The sequence below is a fragment of the Anoplopoma fimbria genome, chromosome 20, assembly GCF_027596085.1.
Source record: "Anoplopoma fimbria isolate UVic2021 breed Golden Eagle Sablefish chromosome 20, Afim_UVic_2022, whole genome shotgun sequence".
NCBI classification, from domain to species: Eukaryota; Metazoa; Chordata; class Actinopteri; order Perciformes; family Anoplopomatidae; genus Anoplopoma; species Anoplopoma fimbria.
Genome location: NC_072468.1, coordinates 27295676 through 27319190, shown reverse-complemented (window position 1 = coordinate 27319190; position 23515 = coordinate 27295676). Strand labels below are relative to the sequence as shown.

The 23515-nt window shown below is 39.5% G+C and overlaps 1 protein-coding gene across 1 annotated transcript in view; it reads right to left on the bottom strand.

Annotated features, from left to right (window-relative positions):
• Window positions 1-23515, bottom strand: part of nek11 (NIMA-related kinase 11) — a 55774-nt gene that overhangs the window by 930 nt on the left and 31329 nt on the right. Inside the window, exons 11-15 of the mRNA XM_054620911.1 lie at window positions 23299-23392; window positions 22980-23103; window positions 18141-18259; window positions 9908-9968; window positions 5487-5580 (exon numbers count right to left, since the gene is read on the bottom strand). Of these exons, the coding sequence (XP_054476886.1) occupies window positions 5487-5580; window positions 9908-9968; window positions 18141-18259; window positions 22980-23103; window positions 23299-23392 (492 nt within the window). The remainder of the gene's footprint in view (window positions 1-5486; window positions 5581-9907; window positions 9969-18140; window positions 18260-22979; window positions 23104-23298; window positions 23393-23515) is intronic.

The following is a 23515-nucleotide window of genomic DNA, read 5'->3' as shown; positions in this document are numbered from 1 at the left end:
GATCGACAGCTGGACTGAATCGACCCGCAGACTCTCAGCAGGCATTCAGCTCAGACTGACTTTTGTCTGCAGCAGCAGGTCGTCTGTTTTACATCTTTTTTTGTCATGTGACCTGCTGTTTCTGGTGTTTTGTCATGTGACCTGCTGTTTCTGGTGTTTTGTCATGTGACCTGCTGTTTCTGGTGTTTTGTCATGTGACCTGCTGTTTCTGTTCACAGTGAATGTGAGTGACAGCTCAGCAGGAAGGAGGAGGATATCTGTTTGTGTTTGTATATATTTGACAATTAAAATACTACAAAAAAAAATGTCCTCACTTGGTAAAAATGTCCACACTTTCTAAATTTACAGACATTCCCAAAATGTCTTCACTGAAATGTCCTCACTGACAAAGAATGTCACAACTTTCCTGAAATGTTCTCACTTTCAAAAGATGTGCTTGGTTGTCTAAATGTCCTGAGTTTCCCTATATGTCCTTTGTTTTTTTTAAATGTCCTCATTTATAAAAATGTCCTAAATTACCAAAAATGTCCCCACATTTAAAAAATGTCCTCATTTACCAAAAATGTCCCAACTTTCCAGAGATGTCCTCACATTCCCCCCAAAATGTTTTGAGCTCTCTTAAATGTCCTCACAATGCAGGTTCTGATAAAGAACCTCACTTTGATAGAGAAACATGACATTGTGTTTGTGTGTGTTTCTTCAGTCTAGTACACATTAGTTTTGACCGTCGACCTGCTGAATATCTGAAGATATTTGGACTGTTTGACTCCATATCTCCTCCTCCTTTTCATGTCCACCTCTTCCTCCTCATCCTCCTCCTTGGGGAGGTGTGGTGACTGACAGGGTGGAGCTCAGGACGGCTGACTTCCTTCCTGTTTACGTCGGCCCGTCACAGGTGTTTGACTCTGTTTTCAGCTGCTGTCAGCAGGTAAACTGAGTCGGTTCTTCAGCATCGTGATCCTCTTTTCTTTCCGTCCTCCAGAGACTGAAGGATGTTTGTCTCTGCAGAAGAAACTTCCAGACAGTTTCAATCCATCTTTGCTTCTGTCTTTGTGATCCAGGTGGATTTAGAGTGAAAGCTTTCATCAAAGTCTCCGTTTTAAAGTTATGAATTATCAGCAGGATTTCCAAAGACATGACAAAGCTTACTGTTCCCATCAGATAGAGATACTACATCCATCTGAAATCCATACCTCCATACCTATTTCAACATCTTGGACACAATTGAAGTCCTAAATCAATAGTTCCATTTCCAGACCTCATGTCAGCGAGCCAATGGGAAGACAGTAGAGTCCACACACTTCAATTAGCTTATTATATGGTGTCTATTACAACAAATATGAAAAACAGCCATGTCTCTCTCTCTGCTTAACACTCAAAATAGCTAAATATTCCTAAGTTTTTGTGTGTTTGATGAGAAAGACGTAGGCAGCTAAATTAAAGGTCGACTCCATCTGCGTTCTGTTTCGGGTTTTTAAATGGAAACACCCATTTAGCGGTTAGCAAAAAGCTGGTGGCTTTAATAAGAACAGTGATATAACAGATTCAATGTTCCGTCATAAAGGGACGTCCGATGGTGGAAAAATGTATTTTAGGCACCTAAAAGAAATCAATTTAAGTGTGCGCTATATTTAGAATACTTATACCCCTTTAAGACGGGGAACTGAAGCTGTTAACTATGCTCTCTCTAAAAACCACCAGACTCCGTTGACGGAAGCAGTCATTTTACCTCTCAGATAACAGGAGCTTCAGGTCAGTTTGTGTTGTTGTGAGACTTTCTGATCCAAACAAATGTCCACAACAGAACAATGTTTATCTTATGTTCTGGTTCTCCTGTCTGCTTCACTGAACAGGGATCTACTGCCACTAAAACACTGACTATAAGGATGAATGCACAAATATGTAGCAACGTCAGTCACGTTGTAAAACTTTTATTTAAGTTCTTGGCAAACAAACATTTGGAAGCTCAAACATACTTCAATCAAAATGTTAATGTTAGGATTTGAATGCATAAAGAAAACCACTGAAAAGCTACAGAATTATATAAAAAACTTCAAAAACAAGGACAGTAATGGACCTGGTATTAAGATAAAACACGGTTTAGTTAAACCAAGTGAAACAACTGCTTGTCATTTTTATGTTATTTTGATGTTTTGTGTAACTTTGAATACCTTTCACGTCACATCACAGACAAACATGAAGATATAGAAGAAAAATTTTCTTTTATCACTTTCCCTTCAGAAACATTCTCCACTCAGTTCTCCCTGAAGGAGCTTAACATTATGGATTTGTGCCAATTTTGTTTATAACTATATCAAAGAATAATGCTTAATTTCTTTTAGAATGTTCTTATTATGTTATGCTATAGTTGGACCAAACAAACTGAAACCTCACAGCTTCTGTTTCCAATTCTGATTTCACTAGAGTGTCTTTTAATTAAAGTGTATAACTTCTCAGTTAATATAAATAGATGTGTGAACAATTGTGTATTTTGTTTAATGAGAGGAACAGAAATTAGAATAATATTATAATGTATCCCACCAACAAATATGAATGCAGTCGTGCTGCTAAAAAGTCTTCATCCTCGTGAGACTCTGGTATTTTATTTTAATTCCAATCAGATGATTATTTTTTTTATCTTCTGCCAACGAGATTTAAAACTCAAGAGAGTTCAGTCATTTTATTTATCAACTTTAAAGATCGACTCCTCCGACAGCGAAGGAACCAAAACACACTGAACTGTTAGAATCTCTGTTCCTCTTCATACCTCCTCCTCCTCCTCCTCCTCCTCCTCCTCCTCCTTTTATGAGGAGCTCACAGCCATTAATTCCCACACTGAACAGCTGTGTGTGTGTGTGTGGCTGATGTTGTTACCATGGTGACAAGCTGACCCTAATCAAAGTGGGGAGCGCCAGATTCTCAGTTTCATCAACCGCTGCCACCTGCCACCCCCAATACTATATATATATATATATATATATATATATATATATATAGTATATAGTATATAGTATAGTATAGTATATATATAACGTATATAAACAGCTGGACGGTGCCATTAAACCACCACAGAAGAAGAAGTCCATTATGTTGTTGTCAATGTGATGAAGGTTGCAACCTCCTCATCTCTGCACACACATCTCATGTCTCCAGCTCTTCTTGCTTCATGAACGTTTTGTGTTTCTGTGTTCGTCCACGTTTATTCATTCATTCATTCATTCATAAACGTTCCAGGTGAGAGACTCTCTCCTGTGTTTGTGTGACTTACACTTGATTCCAGTTTGTCTAAATGTTTGCTGTCATGCTGTATTTTCTCTGTTTGTTCTTCGGTTATTAAAAGATCTTTGTGTTTTATTATTGTATCCGTTCTTTCTCTCTTTGTGCTTTGTTTGTTTTCTTCTCGGCTTTCTTTCATTATAATCTGCACAAACTAAGTGAATCTGGTTCATACCACAGTCTGATCCTGACGGGCGACGCGCTGCAGCTTCAGGCAACATGTTTCTCTGGAATAATTGGATTCTTTTAAAATTAAACTTTCACAGACGCTCGGTGCGAGACGGAGCTTATGTTTGAGCCGATTCCTCACAGCCAAAGAAGAAACTCAGCAGAAGAAAAGTGTTGTAGAACGTCAGAGTTAACTTCTCACTGAGGATTTGTCTCTCCATGAAGAATAGATGGAGCTTCTACAACAATCTGCCGGACAGTCTTTCCTTCCGTCCTGCTGCAGGTAGAGGAGCGATCGTTGGTCCACAGATCGGTCTTCTGCCACCATTATGAGTGGATAACAGGTCTACTCTTCATGTGTCCATTGTTCTCCAGAGGTGCCGCTTAATCCTGGACCAGTGACACTTCAGATGCTTCAGAACTTGGCTGCGGATTTACTGGAGTGAGTCAGCATGAACTTTCTGGGTTGGGTGAAATACTCAGTGGAGAATAATGGTCCCCCAACCTAGTGCTCCAGAGTTATGCTGAAGTCTGCAGATATAGGCACTGATCCAGGAGACAACCTCCAGTTCTGCCGAGCAAAGCTGATGCTTCAAGTCTTAAAGCTGCATTCTCTCTCCTGTCCACCAGGGGGCGACTCCTCTGGTTGTATAGAAGTCTATGAGAAAATGACTCTACTTCTCTCTTGATTTATTCCCTCAGTAAACATTGTAAACATGAGTTTATGGTCTCAATCTCTGTGAGTGACTTTTAATCTTTTAAAGATTTTAGAGACAGTGGGTTTTATGTCGAATCACCTGTATTTCACACACTGAGCTTCATAACAGGCTGGACTTGGGAAAAGGTCAACTGTCCCTCATCAAATCTTCTGCAGACTGCATTTTATATTGTCATTCAAAACTTTCCAAACTGTCGACCAATTGAAAGTCTTATTGGGCCTGAAGCTGAGAACAAGGAGGCCATTTGATGGACATTTCATCATCAGAAACGTCCATCAAACAGCAATCAGGGAAATCGTCTTCTGTCTGAAGAAAGTCCAGGTGGATAAATTCTGTGGATATCAATGTTTTAGACAAGATAGACCTGATGGAGGGAGGGCGGAGCTTTTTACTGTGAAGATGACAGTAAATGTGAACCGCTGGCTTTCATAGCGGCTAACGCGTTAGAATATGGTGGAACCAAAACAATCTTGTCCCCACAGTTATGGCCCTCTTCTTCTGCAGATCAAGTCGAGGCAGAGTGGAATCTAAACAAAGAATACATTCTTATGGGTGATTTTAATCTGGGGTGATAAATCTAAAAGGAAAAAACTACAGACTCACAGAGAACATTAGTGAAGACCCAACAAGGATGGCAAAACGCTCCAGAACACAGTAACATAAAGGTATAGTTATAACTTCCCTAATTGCAAGAAAACTGACAAAATCGGTTTATGAACAACCAAGACAAAGATCCTTCAGTTCAAACCGAAAGTGAAGCTGAAGACTCTGTCAGAGAAACGAACATCTTGAACATGGACGACGCTCTGTCCTCTGACAACACTTCTATAGAAACAAGCTGAGAATAAAAGCAACGGAAGTGTGGAAGCTGATGAGGACCAGAGATGCTGCTCCAAGGAAGGCAATTAAAACAGCAGCCCCGACTCCCAAAAATAACGACCCCATACCATCAAACTGTTTTTGTGAATTTACACCACAAATATGTTTCTTATCAAAGTCATCTGAAGTCTGCTGAGGAGGTCGTGGTGGATGGACGGGTCAAACAAACACAGGACTTTCACCCAGGAGACCACTGTTAATAATTGAAATCATGTAACATACATACTTATTTGAAGTGAAACCATGATTTGTTTTTACTAAACCAAAACAAGGAGCTTTGTTTTTTTCAGAGCATTTCAGATCAGGACCAGAGGACAGAATCTCTGTGAGCTGCGAGGTTTTTGAAGATTTCATGTGCAAAACATTGAAACTGCACAGGCTGCAAGACAGGATCTCCAGACTCCAAAATAAAAGCTCCAAAATAAAAGCCCCCCTCAGACTCACTCTCTCAGGTGTTGGATTCTGGTCTCCAGCAGGCTGCTGTTGATTATGGGGGGCCCCTGAGGACTCTGAGGGGCCTCGGGCTCTGCTGGGTCTCCTGTAAACCGACAGAAACAACAAAACAAAGAGTGTGACATTTAACATTTCATCTGAAATCCCATATTCCCACTTATTTTGATCCACAGTGTCACTGTTGGTTATTCTCTCCCTCGTTCTCCGTCCTGCTTCAGCAGCTCTGCCTCCATTAATCGCAGCTCAGAGGAGTCTGTGAGGTGATCTAACCGGATTATGAAGAATGATATCTGATGCCAGAATCTACTCAGACACAGATACAAACACAAAGATAAAAACCTCATGAAGAGTAAAGATGCGGTTCTTCTCCAGATGTCTGCGTTAAAGACATTCAGAGTCTCAACAGGTTGGGAGTCTTAACGAGCTCAGAGTCTTAACGAGCCTCTTGATTATATGGAAACCCTGAGATGTAACGAGCTCCGGATGTTAACGAGCTCTGATTGTTAACGAGCTGACGACCTCGCAGACATCACGCTTATTTAAGGGTCGTTAAACTTGAATGTCAGGAACAAACCAGGATCTGTGGAGAACATTTCCATTGTCGCTGACAGATGAAGCTCTAGAGTTCAGTCAGAGGACTTGACCTGTGCGTGCTTCGGCCTGGTGTTTATTTATCATACATGATTCCCTCACGTTCATTGTTCGGGGCTGTCAATCATGATATCAGCTGTTCTGATCAGCTGGTCTCTTCTATCCAATAGCACAGCGACACCGTTCTACAGACACCATGCTGCCGTCTCTTTTTAAATAAGACTGTCTCTCTACCTTCAGTACCTTCTTGTTGCCCCTCCACCTCCACCTCCACCTCCACACCTCCGCCCTGCAGATCCATCAGCTTCATCATCATCAACAGTGGATTTATTACACAGTTTAACGTTAACCATCACTGTGTGAAATAAAGTTTGACTGACGATCGTCCTCTACGTCAACTGACAATTCAGTTGATTTATTGAACTGACTTCAACTGCTTTCATTTCATTTCTCACTCTTCAGTTGACCTTTAAACTTCTCTTATTGCCTCCATCGTCTCCTGCTCTTCACATGACAATCACAATGTTTTTGGCTCATCAACTCACAGTTTCACTACTTTCAGCTCTCACCTTTAATTAAGTTATCATCTGCTTCACTAAGTGAAATTAATTATTTACACTTCAATGATCTCGACTTCTCTTTAACTTTACCTTCAACAGATTTAACCTAATTCAGAGTTTACGTGTACACTATAACTCTTTACAGCACTTTTAACTGCCATTTCATCTTCTTTCAGTATTTAACCACGACAGTCCAGCACACCTTAGGCTCACTTATAATTATAATAATTATAATAACTTTATTTATATAGTACCTTTAAAAACAGAGTTTACAAAGTGCTTTGATGGACAAAGGATTAAAAGAAAGGCAATAAAACAGAAAGCTCAACAATGAGGCCCAACCAATAAAATAAAGCATCAAAGCGCCGACATAACATAAAAGCCAGTCTGTAAAAATGGGTTTTAAGAAGTGATTTATAAAGAGATTACTGATTCTGCTTCATCTCCATTATGAACAACACTCTGAGATTCCTGAGTTTCTTCACTTGAGGCAGCAGCTCACTCTCAACCTGAAGGAAGCACTCCACCGTCTTCAACCCAACTGATTCACTTCAAACTGATACTATGTGAAGGGTTCACCCTCTGGGAAGCAGGAATACCACCAAGAACCACATTAGAAACCTGATCCAGCAGCATGAATCCTGTCTGTCAGGACTTAAAGATAAACCCTGAAGACCAGAATGAGTGACACAAGGGGTTAATGATGACAAACCGTCAGAGGCTCCTTCATTAAACATGGTTGTTACCATGACAACGAGCATATGCACGTAGAAATATGTACATACATGAGTGCATTCATGAATAAATACATAAACATGATTTCATCCATGTGCAGAAACACAGAGAGGGTTTGTTCCTTTCAGTCAGAACTTGTTATTTAATTGTCTCCTACGTTTTCAATCTTCATGTCTAATTTAAAAAAACCTAAATGACAAATTCAATGAATATAAATGTCAGACGTTCCGTATGTGTCGGTTGGATTTGCATCTAAATTACACTTTTCCATCGAACTAGAATGAACCAACTCTTATGTTGTTTTATTCTCAGAGTCGAGCAGAATAATAAGAAAATATCAAACAGCAGCTTTAAAAAAAGTCTTTCTTTTTGTAACCTTGTTGTCTGGATACATTCAGTATGAGGTTCAGTTACAATGCTCTAATTCCAGTCATGCCAACTTTAAAATGATCTTATAATTAATTTCCTCCAATTATTTGCTGTTTTTTTTCACTTTCAAGGCACTATCACTTGCTGCACAGATCTTTCAGATTAAAAGCCTTTCAGAGGCTCAAACGGCATAATCCCTCACTTTCCTGGAATGCTTTTACTTTGAAACATTTGAAGCTTGACTGTAGCTCATTGGCAAAGTAAAAGCTAATTGTTGTACTGATGGAAGTGAATGGTGTAAAAATGTACATTATACTGAATGTACTATCTGAGAGTTCAGTGTTTCTCTTCTTTCTTTTCCTGATTTATTTGTTTCATGCTGACTGTTATTAAAACTCAGCTGTTAAAGTTATTGCTTTAATTTGAGAATTTACAGGGATCTGTTCTTCTTTTATCCTCTCTTTTTTTAGATAAAACAGAAAAGGTGAAATCATTTTTCAATACTTTTTTTTCAATACTAAACATCTTGTTTTCTACAAAACCCAAAGATAATCAGTTTACCTACTGGGATGTAAAACATAAAATGCTGAACATGTTGGAGATTTTTACTCTCCATTTATTACAGTGGCCATTAAAAAGTTATTTGACACTGTCATTATACAAAACTGAAAAAACATATATATAAAAAACTGAAAACAACACAACAAGAGGATTTCCTTGAACTGTTTCTGTAAGACTCCTTGTGAGGCTGTTATTCATTTTATATGTTTCTCAGGACTGTTTCTGTAGCAGAAGTCGCTGCGTTTCCTTTGACAGGAGGAGAGAACGAACAAAGTTTCATCTTCAGCTCAGCGGGTTTTATTTTTTGTTCTGAGGTCAGTAGAGCAAGACGAACAGGTTTCACAGCAGAGGAGAGATAGTGACTGAACCAAGCCAACGGGAACTGAAGACTGAGAGGAGGAGGAGGAGGAGGAGGAGGAGGAGGTAGAATAAAGTAAAGGACAATAGGAGGAGAGAGACAGCAACGATACACATCCAGTCATCAACATTCGACGGGCTTATTAGCACATCAGCAAACTGCTGGAGGACACTGATGTGAAGTTTAAATCTGACTCCAGATCTGCATGAAGGAACACAGACGCCTCGCTGGTTTCCATCAGACCTCTCTGTCCTTCCTGCTGGGTGACTTTGTAACGCTGTCTCTCTGCTGTTTACCTCACCGTCGTCACAGCAACACATGAAGAAGCTGATGCGTGATGACTTTCAGAGTTTACAACCGTTCATATGAGAACTTACAAAAAGTTACTCCTCATATTTAGAGCATTTTACTTATGAAAGTCCAGCAACACGTGTTCATTCCCTCTTGTTACATGATACAGTCTTTTCAAAATAAAATAAAACAAACTTTGAGAAACTCATTGGTTTTAGGAAAAGATTGTCGTTTGGGTTAAAATAACTACAGAAAAGCTTTTACTGAGTACACAAGTTATGTGTCCAATAAATCAACGTTGACACCTTGTTTCATGTATTAATGTGTGTGTGTGTGTGTGTGTGTGTGTGTGTGTGTGTGTGTGCGTGCGTGCGTGCGTGCGTGCGTGCGTGTGTGTGTGTGTGTGTGTGTGTGTGTGTGTGTGTGTGTGTGTGTGTGTGTGTGTGTGTGTGTGTGTGTGTGTGTGTGTGTGTGTGTGTGTGTGTGTGTGTGTGTGTGTGTGTGTGTGTGTGTGTGTGTGTGTGTGTCTGCTGCTAGTGACATTAAATATGAACTCCCAATAATAAAAAGGACCACTTTTTAAAAAGAGAGCACAAAACCTTATGGGAACCTAATGACTGGTAAATCTTCATGTTTTACTTTCAAACAAACACTTTCAAACAAAAGAGTTTTATCACATTCATACCGTTTTTAATAATTTCAAAATGAGCTGTGATGTTTGCTTTACTTTCATATAAAAGTTGTGTTTTAAAGTTCTCTGTCTACGCATTCAGTATCAGTAGATTCATGTTTTCTGTACTCGAAATTAACAAGAAATAATTGAGCTTCATAACACGTCACATGTGCTCAGTGTATTTCATTACATTTGTGTAAAAAGTATTATGTTTATGTAACCAGTGTACTGTATGAACATTGTGTATATACCCTGTGCATTTGTATGTACTGACCGATCAGCTCCTCGTCCAGAACTCTCTGCATGTGCTTCATCATGGCCTCCAGCTCACTGACCTGAAGACAACAGACATAAAAAAACTATTTATGATATCACTCTCTATAATAAAATAATGTATTTATTCCTTCAATTTTCAGTGTTATTCCAGGAAATCAACTAAAGGATCTTTCAATGATCATAAATGATGTAAACCACCTGGGTTATTGTTTTGATTGAGAGAGTAGTGGCAGGACTGATAAATATCAAAGAAAGTTGCTGTTTAGCTGAAACAAGTGTTGACAAAAAACATTTTCAAAACCATCAATCTTTCCCAGACTTAAATAAAGTGTTTTAATGCCAAAGTTTAACCGTATGCAGATGATACAACCTCGTATTTACGTGAACATTCTTAAACTCCAGAAAGTCTGCCTTTAACATTCTTTAGACATCTCTGCAAATCCTCACGACTTAAGTCTTCCTGTCATCCTCACATGATGGTTCTGAAACTGATGCCTGGAAATTAGGTTAGAGAGCAGTCTGATTTTAAAATCTGACATGGAAGAACTGGCATTCAATCTGAAGATAAACATTATCACAGTCACATCTTTTGACATTGGACAACATTAGTTGAGGCTGTAGCTTTGCATGTTTAAAGTTCACCAAAGGTGAATTCCACTCAATGGTAATTTGCTTTGCCACCATAACTGAATGTTCCATTCTCCCGTTTGCTCACATACAATGTTAGTGAACGTAAATGTTAACTTTACGCATGCGTTCCCGGCCCTAAAGCTTCTTTTTCCCTTAAGGACGGATCGACCATCACCTCTGTGAGACATTCTGTACAGTGTAATAATCGCTTATTTCTTACTATGTTGTTATACAGCCAGTACATCATATAAATGTACCAGTTTCATTTCAATCATTATTTACATAAAACAAAGAGTAAAGTTAATTCAGTTTCATGTGATTCACAGATCAATTAAAGCTGATTTCAACATTTTAAAACGCAGTCAAACACTTGAGGTGGCAGATTCAGTGTGAATCATGTAGAGGAGGATTGTGGGACGTGAAGATATGATAAAGAAACAACACACCAGTTTAGCAGCTTCTCTGTTTCATCCCCGACTGTGTTTTCTCACATTTTATCTCCTGACTGACCAACACTAGAGCAGACTGCAAATTATATCTATAATCAGCTCAACGACCTTTACATATCTCTCATATATGCCAATAAAGTGCAGGTCACTGGCTCTAACAGCACTGGGTTTAATTTGACAGATGTATGACTCTTAGAAGAAAAGGTGACCGTTTTACACAAGTTGCATTGTTCAGGTCCAAAGGGTTATTAATAATCATAATATAACTATGTTGGGGCATAACAGAAAAGAGTGGTGTGAAAACTGTTGTAAGGATAAAAGCAGAAACAGACTAAGTGAATAAATGATGACGTGAAAACATCAGACAGCTGCTGTAATAGAACCAGTTCTATCAGAACTGGAGAGGATTTCCTGATTGACAGAAGAACAAACAACAACACTGAAGGTTTTTCTCGATGGAGAAGATGTTTTTGCTCTTCTGAGTTTGATTGACGGATGGCTCATTCAATCATCTGTCAAGAATCTCTTTGAAAGAGCCTTCCCTTTTCCAAACAATTTCCCATCACTATCTACTGCTTCTCAGATGGTTCTGCATAACAAACTATCATTTTCCGAACATTGATATATGAAAAACAAATGTCATGTTTTCTTCATGTGCTCTACTTGTTTTACATTATTTGATCTTTGACTGAAGCTCTTTAAATCACTTCTTCTTCTGCAGTGTTTTAATGGGAGATGTTTATATATATATATCACGAGAGAGTATCAAAAATCTTTGTGTTTGGAGACAGAACATTGTGTGATGGAAACACACTGATTATCTTCAGGGAGTTTAGTGTGAAGGAGCTTCACCCTGCTGCTGCTTTCACTCAAACTCTACCAGCTTTATGAAACTCTACCAACTCTATGAGACTCTATGAGACTCTAACTCTCTATGAGACTCTACCAACTCTCTATGAGACTCTACCAACTCTATGAGACTCTACCAACTCTATGAGACTCTACCAACTCTCTATGAGACTCTACCAACTCTATGAGACTCTACCAACTCTATGAGACTCTACCAACTCTCTATGAGACTATGAGACTCTACCAACTCTCTATGAGACTCTACCAACTCTATGAGACTCTACCAGCTCTCTCTACAGTGTAGTTTATGGTTGTCGTAGTGAAGCCGGTGTTAGATGCACGCACCAGATATTGACGTAATCTGGTCCTGCATGTCGTGCATGAAGGCTTTACAAGCTGTTGGACCTCTGAATATCTTTGTAGTGCACAACGGGACTTTCAGACATAAATGTCCCGAATAGTTCAGTGATTAAAACATTATTAACATGTCTCGGGATTATACAAATAAAGACAATTAGTTTATTAGTTGTTCTAAAGCTACATTGGAGTAAATATCTTGCAGCCGAATCAAATAGTTTACACAATATTCAACCTTCATTTCTTCATAACTTATATCCTCCTCTGCCGTGTGGAGGTTGGTTCATGTCTTTTCGTTGGTTACACTCGTTGTCTTCTTCACAGTTCATTTTGTTTGTGCGCCCTCTGCAGTTCTGGAGAATAATGGGACGAACAGCGCGTTGAGCTAAATCTCCTTTATGAATGCTCTGAGACATCTGTGGAGTCTTCCTACTCTGCTGCTCTCTCTGCTCCACACACAAACACTGAGTCAACAGTAAATATTATTCTTCATCAGCTGTGACAACAAACTCTCTCGCTCCTCTCATCTGTCACCAACAGCTCTAATAACTGATGGTGTTTGTGTTCTCAGGAACGTTTATGGCTTTCATTTCTGTTTCTGTTGACAGACTGAGTTATAACTGAAGTTACAGAAGCTGAGGACCAACACAGCTAAGAAGGATTTATCTTGTTATTGTTTTATGAACTATTCTGATTCTGATTCCTGATCATGATTTTCTCCACGCTCAAATCAAACGTTTGCATTTTTAGCTCCTTTACTGGTAAAGGTGGGTTTAGTTTAGAAGGCCAGTTGGTTTGGATCTTGGTACACAGTAATACTTCACCCAGAAAATATATTACTGGATCTCTTGTTGCTCCAAGAAGAGGAGGAAGTACTTATATCTTTACTTCAGTAGAAGTACTTATATCACCACGGGGTAGAAATACTTGGTTACAAGTAAAAGTCTTGCAATCAAAATCTTACTTAATGCAATAATATGTTCATCACTTTAATGCAACTCATCTTTCATGCGTTTTTCTACTAAAGTCCAGCAACACGTGTCAATTTCCACTTATATAAATGTCTTTTCAGAATAAACTTCTGTCTTCACAGGAAACTACTTAGGTTGTTTTAGGAAAAGATTTCTCTCTGTTTGGACACATTTGGGTTATAAATCATTTAAAACCCCTTATCACAAATAGCAGTGCCATTAGGCTATTTCTAATTATTTAATGGATGGATTATGAAATCTGATTGTGGGGATTGAAACTCTAGGAGAACAGCAGGCAGAGGGATGATGGAACTATATATATTTATATTTATCAGAGACCATTTATATCATGTCATCATCACAAAATTGATATTATTTATGGTAGATTATCAGTGTGTTTTCTCCCCAGATTCGCTAGCGGCACAGAGAAAATAGACCAAAGGAACTAACAGTGATGGTCTGCTGTTGGCCGCGGCGCTCTGTGTGAACAGGCCTCTGTGGCTTTAACGTTTCTATTCAAGCCATCATGACTCAGACACGAGACCGACAGCATGTGAACAGGCATCTGGTCTGAACGGACTTCCTGTCTTCTACATGTGAGACAGCTGGTTGGATCAGCTGTGGAGGTCTGAGGACAGACGGTCAGTAGGAGGTGAGACGCTGAGGGAAAACCCAAAGATAGCTGCAGCACCAACTCGCTCACAGATCAGATGTGTGTCTACACGACGGGATGGAAAGATGCATCGTGTTCTGCATGTCGGGAGTATCACCAGACCGACCAAACACTGACTTTTATCCAGTGTAGTTTATCATAGACACAACTTTTAGACAGAAATGTTGTGAAAATCTTTTGCTTCTCTCAAAGATTAAGACAAATTCCTGTAAGAAGTGGACGTAGTCATGGTGACGTCAATCGTTGGTTTGTGTTCTGATGTTTTGAAGCCTTGAGTGCCTGACTGTCTTCACTATTCTGAAAAGTGAAGTCAAAGCTTCATGTGTTAAAGCTGCATTCTCTCTGCTGTCCACCAGGGGGCGACTCCTCTGGTTGTATAGAAGTCTATGAGAAAATGACTCTACTTCTCTCTTGATTTATTCCCTCAGTAAACATTGTAAACATGAGTTTATGGTCTCAATCTCTAGTTTCAAGTCTTCTTCAATACAGCATGATGTTCATTTAGTAAATGATGCTCCATTTAGAGTCAAACAGACCATAAAGCAGGGGATGCTTTAGGGCGGGGCTACACACTGATTGACAGGTCTCTGACAGAGACATATACGGCTGAAAAGGCAACAACCAAAATCCAAGATGGCGGCGGCCAAAATGCCCAACACAAGGCTTTAAACATGAGTCCACAAACCAGTGAGACGTCTCTGATTCTCATCAGTCTCATCCACTTCCCCTCTGGCTCTGTAGAAGCAAACAGTGATACCTCTACATTACTCACTCTAATGGAGGACCAAATCAAGGACCTCTGGTGTCTGAGTTTAAGTGGTTGAAAACGATGTAATCTTTTTTCCGTGGAGTTTTTGTTGGCGTCTTTCTTCTCTGCTCGTCTCCAGCGTTCCTCATTTATGTCCGTTAAATCAACATTACACTGTGACATCTCTTTATCATAATTTGTGAATCTAAAAACCCTATAAGTAGTCTCTATCTGGGAGAATTACTTGATGGCTTCTTGTTGGCGTTTGAGATGCTGAATAATGGTTTTAACTTTGATTTGACCCCCTTGATTAGCCAATTTATTTCACATTCATGGCATGTCTTCTCAATATCGCCCCTTATCTTAGTTCTGTTTCTTTAACTTAATGTCAGGTTGCTGAAATAACTCATTCCTGCAGAAGTCTATAATAGTTTAGTCTGAACACAAATCATTTCTGGACATGAATCCTCTGTTTATACATTTTTGAGAATCTGCTTTTTATTATAAGTGACTACAATTTAACATTCTTCTCAAAGAAAAGAGGTTGGATTTAAGTAAACCAAGTCTCTTTTGAGTGCTGAGAAAGAAAAGATTAGTTTGTAACGTGAATTCAGTCCAACGACATGAAGACTGACTTCTCTTATTACCCTTTTTCTTCTGTCAGATTATATTATGATATCAAGTGACTCCAGCAGATAAAAAACTATTGAATTACAACAATCAGGGCTGGATATTAGACATTAGATATTAGATGTGAAATATTTCTGTAGCATCAAATATAGAAAACGAGCATCACGTGTTTGGTAACTGATTCTTTAAACATCTAAATCAGGACGCTTTTAAAACTTTACCCTGCATTTTAGTGAAGTTCTGTTTTCAACACTGATGATTTGAAGAGTTTGGTGCATTTTGCTAAATTTAAAATTGAGGTTAAAACAGGTTGATATTCTCCCAAAACTACAATTCTTTTAAAAAAAGTACTGTTTGGTATCTTTAAAAAGAATCCTGTTGGCGCTAAATAATAATAAAGCAGACTATAGAAAGTGAAGCATCACATTTCCTCTCCAGCTGAAATAACAATACTAAATACATCTACTGAATGACATTAATAAGGGCCTGATATTAAACATGTGAAATGTTTCTGTAGCGTCAAATAAAGAAAATGTTTGACGGTTGATTCTTTTCACATCTAAATCAGGACCATATTCAAACTCTGTTGATTTAAGTGCAGATTTGAAGTTTGGAGCATTTAGTTAATTAAAAATGGAGGTTTAAACATGTTGATATTCCCCAAAACTTCACTTCTTTTTAAAAAAGAACTGTCTGGTATCTGTTCTAAGAGTCCTGCTGGCTCTGAATCATTTCAAACAGACCACAGGGAGAGAATCAGAAGTCGAGTCTGTGTGTCGGAGGCTGGAAGCTGCTGCTCCGTTCCGTCTCAGCTCCACTAATTATCCGGTCCCGCTCCATTTCTCTCTCTTCTCTCCTCTTTTTCTATTTTTTCCAGTCGTCACTATCAGCAGTGACAAATAGGTTTAATCTCTCCGAGCCTCCCATTTTCTCTCCGAGCCTCAAACACACCACAACCATCAGCTGCTGGACTCATGAGCTCTCTCTCTCTCTGGAGACGCTTTATTGGACTCGTCCCTCCGCTCCATTGGTGTAAATTGGCTGTAATCATTTCAGGGATGCAGAGCTGCTATCTGACTCGTTTACTATACGCCTGTGTGTGTGTGTGTGTGTGTGTGTGTGTGTGTGTGTGTGTGTGTGTGTGTGTGTGTGTGTGTGTGTGTGTGTGTGTGTGTGTGTGTTGGGACCAACTGAATTTTTCACTTTAGCAAGAATGAATCTTGCTAAAGTGAAAACCAGCCGCTTCAATGAAACCAGACGACTGAATGTTATCAGCCTCATAAATAAGAGACCGGCTCCACCAACCAGCAGCTTCACACGGCCGTCATCATCAATACACATGATCGATTACTGATACGAATACGAGAAGACAGCGTCGACCTCTAGTGGTCGGAGTTATTATGACGGGAACAAAGAAGGTGACGGAGTATAGAGAGAAATAAAGGCAGCGTGTCGAGGATGGATGTGTCAAACAAACACAGGACTTTAACCCAGGAGACAGATGTTTGTGTCTCGAGTGAAACCAAAAGTAAAAGTTGATTATTTTACCAGCAGTTGTTACTTTTGTTACTATACATGTACATATATATTTATATATATATATATATATATATATATATATATATATATATATAAATATATATAAATATGTAGTTATATATATGTATATATATATTTTTTGTTCTTCACGTCTTATTTAATCAGCTGAGAGGCAGATTGTTGAAACTAAAACCAGCTTTCATTAAATTAATATTAAGAGTCAGCTGGAAAATAAATGCACAATTGCAGTTTTTTGGTGTATTTTCTTTAACGGGCGTGTGCATCCTAATTAAAGTTAGGCCAGGACGCCCTGTGTGTGTGTGTGTGTGTGTGTGTGTGTGTGTGTGTGTGTGTGTGTGTGTGTGTGTGTGTGTGTGTGTGTGTGTGTGTCTCTAATTAGAGCTCTTAGGGGCTCAGCTCGCTGTGTGAGAATCATATTATGATAATTTGAGCCCAAACACAAACAGAACTCTCGTCAAATTTAAACATGAAACCAAAGCTTCTTCTCAGCCTCCACAGACAAAATCACTGCGTGCTAATCCGTGCTAATGCTAATGTGTGCACACTCTCACACACACACACACACACACACACACACACACACACACACACACACACACACACACACACACACACACACACACACACACACACACACACACAATTCTCTGCTGCCCCAATTAGGGCGTTGGTCCTGAATTCCACTTCTTTGTTCTAATAGAATCGTTTTCCTTTTTGTAAAATGTTTTTTATCACAATCTTTTACTAAAAATCTAAATGTTCTTTCGAATATTTCTCGAAAATATGTTTAGTCAATTTCTACTTTATTTGCTATGTTTATTCTAAACATTTTCCAGCAACATTACATGAATTAAGTATTTTTAAAATAAACTTCTGTCTTCACAGGAAACAACTTAGTCAAGTTTAGTAAAAGATGGTGTTTGGGTAAATTTAACTACAGAAATGGCGTTACTGAAGTAGACAAGTTATGTGAGAAATAAATCAACACTGACTTCAAGAAAGAAGAAAGAAAAGTAAAATAATATTCATAATCACACCATGTATGAATAGAGACTAATTTCTATGAATAGGCCTCAATTTCACTCTCCAGTTTGGTCCATTATCAAGAGCCCAATCAGAGCTTTTTAAAGAATGTGTCAAACCACATCACCTCACCAAGGTTTCTGCCTCTTCCTTAGCGAGAGCCACTCTGATCATTTACCTAAATCTTTCCAGAACAAGGACTCCTTCTACAGATGTTCAGTCTGAGTTGAGCTCAGTTTATAATCTCTGTAGTGAAGCCGGCTCACAGTCAGATCTTTTCAGACGTGACTGTCACAAACAGCTCCCTGATGAAAACACTGTCAACATGTCTCATGACTCACCTGAGGGTCAGACAGGTAGAGCGTCTCTGCAGGTGTTTCCGTCTCCTCGTCCTCTGAACAGGAATCAAAAGCGTCCTGGTTGTAATAAACTTCTGCAGCCTGAGGGTCCTCTGGGATTCCTGGACACATGAACACGTGCAGATGCATATATAAGGATGGGTTAGCAGATAAAACAGTCTCAAAGCTCCTCCAGAGGTGATTTAAACTCAGATCACATCATATCAAGTATCTTATGGAGAAACTGAAGTTTGGTTTCTATTTAAGAAACAAATTATATTTTTCTTTTGTTGCAAGGAAGAAAAAATATATATCAGCAACTGATTATGGTGATATTTTACATTTGCTTGCAAGTTCATCTTCTGTGAAAACGTTAGATTCAGTGGATCGTGCTGTGCTACAACTCTGACTCGTGTTCCTGCACACATCACTGCATCCTGTATGAGGAAGGTTGTTTGTTTTGTTTTTAGAATCATAGAATAGAACATTGTCAAGCAAAAGTGTTTTTATTCCTCATCTGTTGTGAGCTACACTTATTTTATAAAGTATGTGGTCAAAGTATTTGACCACTGTATGCACATGTCCTGTTACTGAACACTACTAATACATTGGTTTGTTTTGTCTGTTTAATTGTTTCTTTTATGTGAAATGTCTTATTCTTTACTTGTTTTACTCTTTTATAAGAGATCTGAGTGTCAATGGGAATATTCTTGGAAAAATGAAGGTTAAATGAAATTAAAATAAAGAGCTGATGGACATAAATGAGTCCCAGAGTCTCCGGTCTGGATGGATTTAATTTGTCACTTTCAACAGGCGCTCTGTCGGATAATTATTTCTGCTAACGAGCTCTGGGAGTTTTAAAGATGGAGGATGTTTAATTAATGTGTCTCTCTGAGGACAGAGTCTCTTCCTCCCCCGTCAGCCAATCACACGGCCGGGATCAGACATCGGGCAGAGCTCTGGGTCCAGACGAGACGGGAATTCAGAGCTGAATAAAACTCTGAATGAACGGGAATTCAGAGCTGAATAAAACTCTGAATGAAGAACAAAAGAGACCCGAGACACTTCGGAACAACATGTCTTCTTTTTAACATGTCATTCATCTAGACCTCTTCAGGTCACGTGTATTACTGGATGGATATAAATAAAGACTTAAATAACCCTGAATAATAATCAGATGAGGCTCAGGTGTCGTGTGTTTGTTTCTGCTGAGGCTGAAAACATTTAGTGAGACCACCGAGGCTTTTAAACATCAGACTATCTGAGGTGTTTGTGTCTCTGAGGAGCTTCCCGTCTGTCACAGTCGTGTCGAAGCTGCTGCCAGATTTAAAAAAGAACTGTTTGAGGAGCAGAAAGCCGGAAAAGCTCTCGGGTGTCTGAAGGTAGAGACCTGAAAAAAACAGTTTGGCAACAAGATAAAGCTCCGTAAAGTTTGTTCTTTAATGAGCTGTCTCTTTGAGGACACAAGATAATGTACTTTAAAAGGACTTTAAATAGAAAATAAATTATAAACAGTCTTTAAGGAAATCACTAGCAGGTGGGTTTTTTTAGGTTTCAAAGTCCAAATTGTGTCTTTGTGAGAATCAAAAATGTGTCTTGAAGTCCATTTATGGAAAGTGAGGCTAAAATTGTCAAAAGGTGCGAACACTTTGGGAAATGTTTGGACATTTTCTTTAAATTTTCAGAAAGTGAGGACAGTTTTATTTTTGTGAGAACATCTTAAGGGAAGTTAAAATGTCCTGAAATTGACTCTTTCAAAGTAAGGACATTTGATGAAAGTAAGGTGGTTTTTGGAGGGAAAGGACATTTTTGTTAAAGCAGAGATTTTAGAATATTAATGACTTTCTTTGGGAGGACACTTTGAGGAAAATTAGACATTTTGTGGAAGTGTATCAATCAAGGAAATGAAGACATTTTACCAAGTCGAGATGGACATTTTTGTGAGGAAATATTAGTGAAAATTAGGATAATTGTGTCAACGAGGAGCCTCACAAGGATCCTGACTCGTTTACTATACGCCTGTGTCTGTGTCTGTGTGTGTGTGTGTGTGTGTGTGTGTGTGTGTGTGTGTGTGTGTGTGTGTGTGTGTGTGTGTGTGTGTGTGTGTGTGTGTGTGTGTGTGTGTGTGTGTGTGTCTGTGTGTCTGTGTGTGTGTTGGGACCAACTGAATTTTTCAACTGAAAGGATTTTGGTTTGTGAGAAAACGTGAAATTAAAGTCTCTGAAAACAATTTCCTGCATGATGAATTAAATTCTATTTCTCAGCTCAGCGTTTGTCTCGGAGCAGCAGCAGCAGAAGGTTTCGTCATGTGTCCCCGAGCAGTTTGATGCAATCACACCTCTATAAACTGAGTCATGAGCTAAAGAGCTCGTCAGGTTTCCCCTCAGACTTTAAATTCATCTGGAGCTTCACTCAAAGCCTCCGATTGTCTGCAGAGTCCAACATGGAGCTGCTCCTCAAACTGTCCCATCCACACTGAGAGCTGAGAGCATCAAACTCAAAAACACGAACGTTAAACGTTGTGACTGCTGGAGGGAAAGAAAAGACTCTGAAAGTAATAAAGATATGAAATGAACTTGTTTTCTTCATGTGAATCTATATGTCCTGTGTTCAAAGGCCCTCCAGGTTCCTTAATACAGAACACGGTAGAAATGATACCTTAATAAAAACCTGTGTCTGTTTTTAGTCCAATAGCAGTTTAATAAAAGTGTTGCTGTGTTTCATATCAGTTCATTCTGGACCTTCCCTGCAGGAGAGACTTGGCTCACTTTTGTTCTCCAGCTGTGAGGTTCACACACATTTAACGTCTCAACACACTTCAAAGGATTCATCTCATAATCAGGCCTGTCAGATCTCCGATCTGTGGTTCCATAAACCGGGGTTCAGGGACTTCAGGAGGCCTTCGGGGAACTTCAGGAGTCTCTGAAGGTCCCGATGAAACGTGATTCGTTTCACAGATGTTTTGTGAGTCACGCATGAAACTCAGACGAGAAAAAGTTTGAACAGGAAACTGCTAGACCTAACTAAGATTACTGAGTAAAGTACTGTGAGCTTCACACTCGCTTAAGGTCTCAACAAACTTCAAAGTACCTCAAAGGTACAAGTACCTTGAGTATTTTCTCTTCATGCTACTTCCAGCTTTGCTCTTGGATGAATTTCTGGAGCAACCTGAGGCCTCTGTCAGTTAGAAATCATTTTAAGCATTTGATTCAACTTTCTGGTCATTTTTGGAGAAATCTCCTTTCTGCTGTTTCTGTTATTAAGCCCTCGTTTGTATAAATAGGGTGGACAAAATAATAGAAACACCTCAAAAACGTGTTTCTACCAGAGTCCAGGCAGGACGGCGGATTAGAGGATGATACATAAAAGTTCAGAAGTTCTTTCTCTCATTTGAACAATCTGTCAAAAGTGACACTAATTTTAATGAGATTTATGGCTTATGGCCTTTTTTTAATACCCGACGGCTCCTGGAGGATTTTCTAGATAAACACCTGATTAAGTTGCCTGAACTCAGAAATCTCCAGAGAGCTTTTCTGCTGCCGATCAGCCGCAAAATTTCATTAGTTTTGACTTACTGGCTGCTCGTTTTATTCAGTGACAGAGAACATGACGGCCGTATTAATCCAAATACTGAACTGAAGGAAAGTTATCAGAGTTTATTAAATCTGTTTGACGAGATTTATGAAGTGTAACTTTACTGTCCGATGAGCTGCTGTCAGGAACTGATCTGAGCTCAAACATCAGGAAGTTCTGATCACAAAGATCGAAACATAAAGGAACGTCTCTGTCTGTCTGGGACCAAAGCATATGCAGTGTTGAATGAGGTGCAAGTTTGGCCAGAAGGTGGCGCTATGGAATTAACTTTACATATTGAGCTGCTACTTATAACGGTGTCGAACAGGAAGTGACCATATATGGACTGAGGAGGAGTGACGTAGAGACGGCGTATACGTCTCTGGTGTGGACCTGTCAATCAGTGTGTAGCCCCGCCCTAAAGCATCCCCTGCTTTATGGTCTGTTTGACTCTAAATGGAGCATCATTTACTAAATGAACATCATGCTGTATTGAAGAAGACTTGAAACTAGAGATTGAGACCATAAACTCATGTTTACAATGTTTACTGAGGGAATAAATCAAGAGAGAAGTAGAGTCATTTTCTCATAGACTTCTATGCAACCAGAGGAGTCGCCCCCTGGTGGACACTAGAGAGAATGCAGCTTTAACACAGGAAGCTTTGGATTCACTCTGCAGAACCGGAGGTTTGCCGTCTGGTCCAGACCAAACCTCCATGAAGTTCTTTACATAGGAGGTCCATCACGTGATGCCATGGAGTGTAAAGTTTGCTCAAAGGCTGTGGGCAGCACTTATGTTACATAAAACTGTTATACCACCTGAACACTTGGATTATCAAGCCGTAGTGCTCCATGCAGCTTCAGGCTCTGCAGACATGGCTCACTGACTTTAGTTCACTTCTGCTGTGAACCTTCTAACGTTACAACCAAACTCTTCTTCACTTCTCTGGAGTCAACGAGCAGTGAGCGGTTCTCCACAACGCTGCTAACAGCAACCTCAGGAAACAAATCCATCTGCCCTATTGGATACTGCACTAGTCTAAAGTTGGTGTACGAAGAAGGTATATTAATAATCTGAATCTGCAAAGTAACTAAAGCTGTCAGATTAATGAAGTGCACTTCACAAGTACCTCCAAATAGTCCTCTAAATATTCTCCTCCACTGCTTCTTTAAACCAAAATGTGCTGACAATATGTTGAATGAACTCTACTAGTAATCATACAGGAAATATAAATACATAATCATGTATGTGATGATCATTTTTCTCACCGTGCATCGACGCCTCTGACATCTCGCCTTCATCCTGCTTCCTGATTGGCTGCGACCATCCCAGTGACCGGTGGTGCTGGCTGCTGATTGGCTGACTCCGACAGGCTCCGCCCCCCCAGCTCTCCTGTCGTTTGGAGTAAAGAAAGCTGACTGACTGGTTTTTAAAGTGAAACCCAGTGAGAGTTGGTCTCAGCGCCTCAGAGAGAGAGAAGTGACCTTCAGGAGTAATTAACCCATGAGAGGACTAATTCAACGAGTCCAGGAGGAGCAGCAGTCTGAGGTCTGCAGAGTTAAACTCAGTGAATTCATCTTTTCTTACATTCAGGACATCCAGGCTGACTTTTTCAAAATGGCGGCTCCTCAGTTCTCTCCTCCTGCTGTGGATCTCCTCGTATTTCTCCTCAGCCAACTTCCTGTAGAGACAAGACGCCGAGAAATGTCTCTAAAGAGTCCACATGAGGTTGTTTTGTATTTCAGCAGGACTGAAGTCTCCATGTCAGACCCCAACACTGTCACGTTCTCTATGAACAACATTT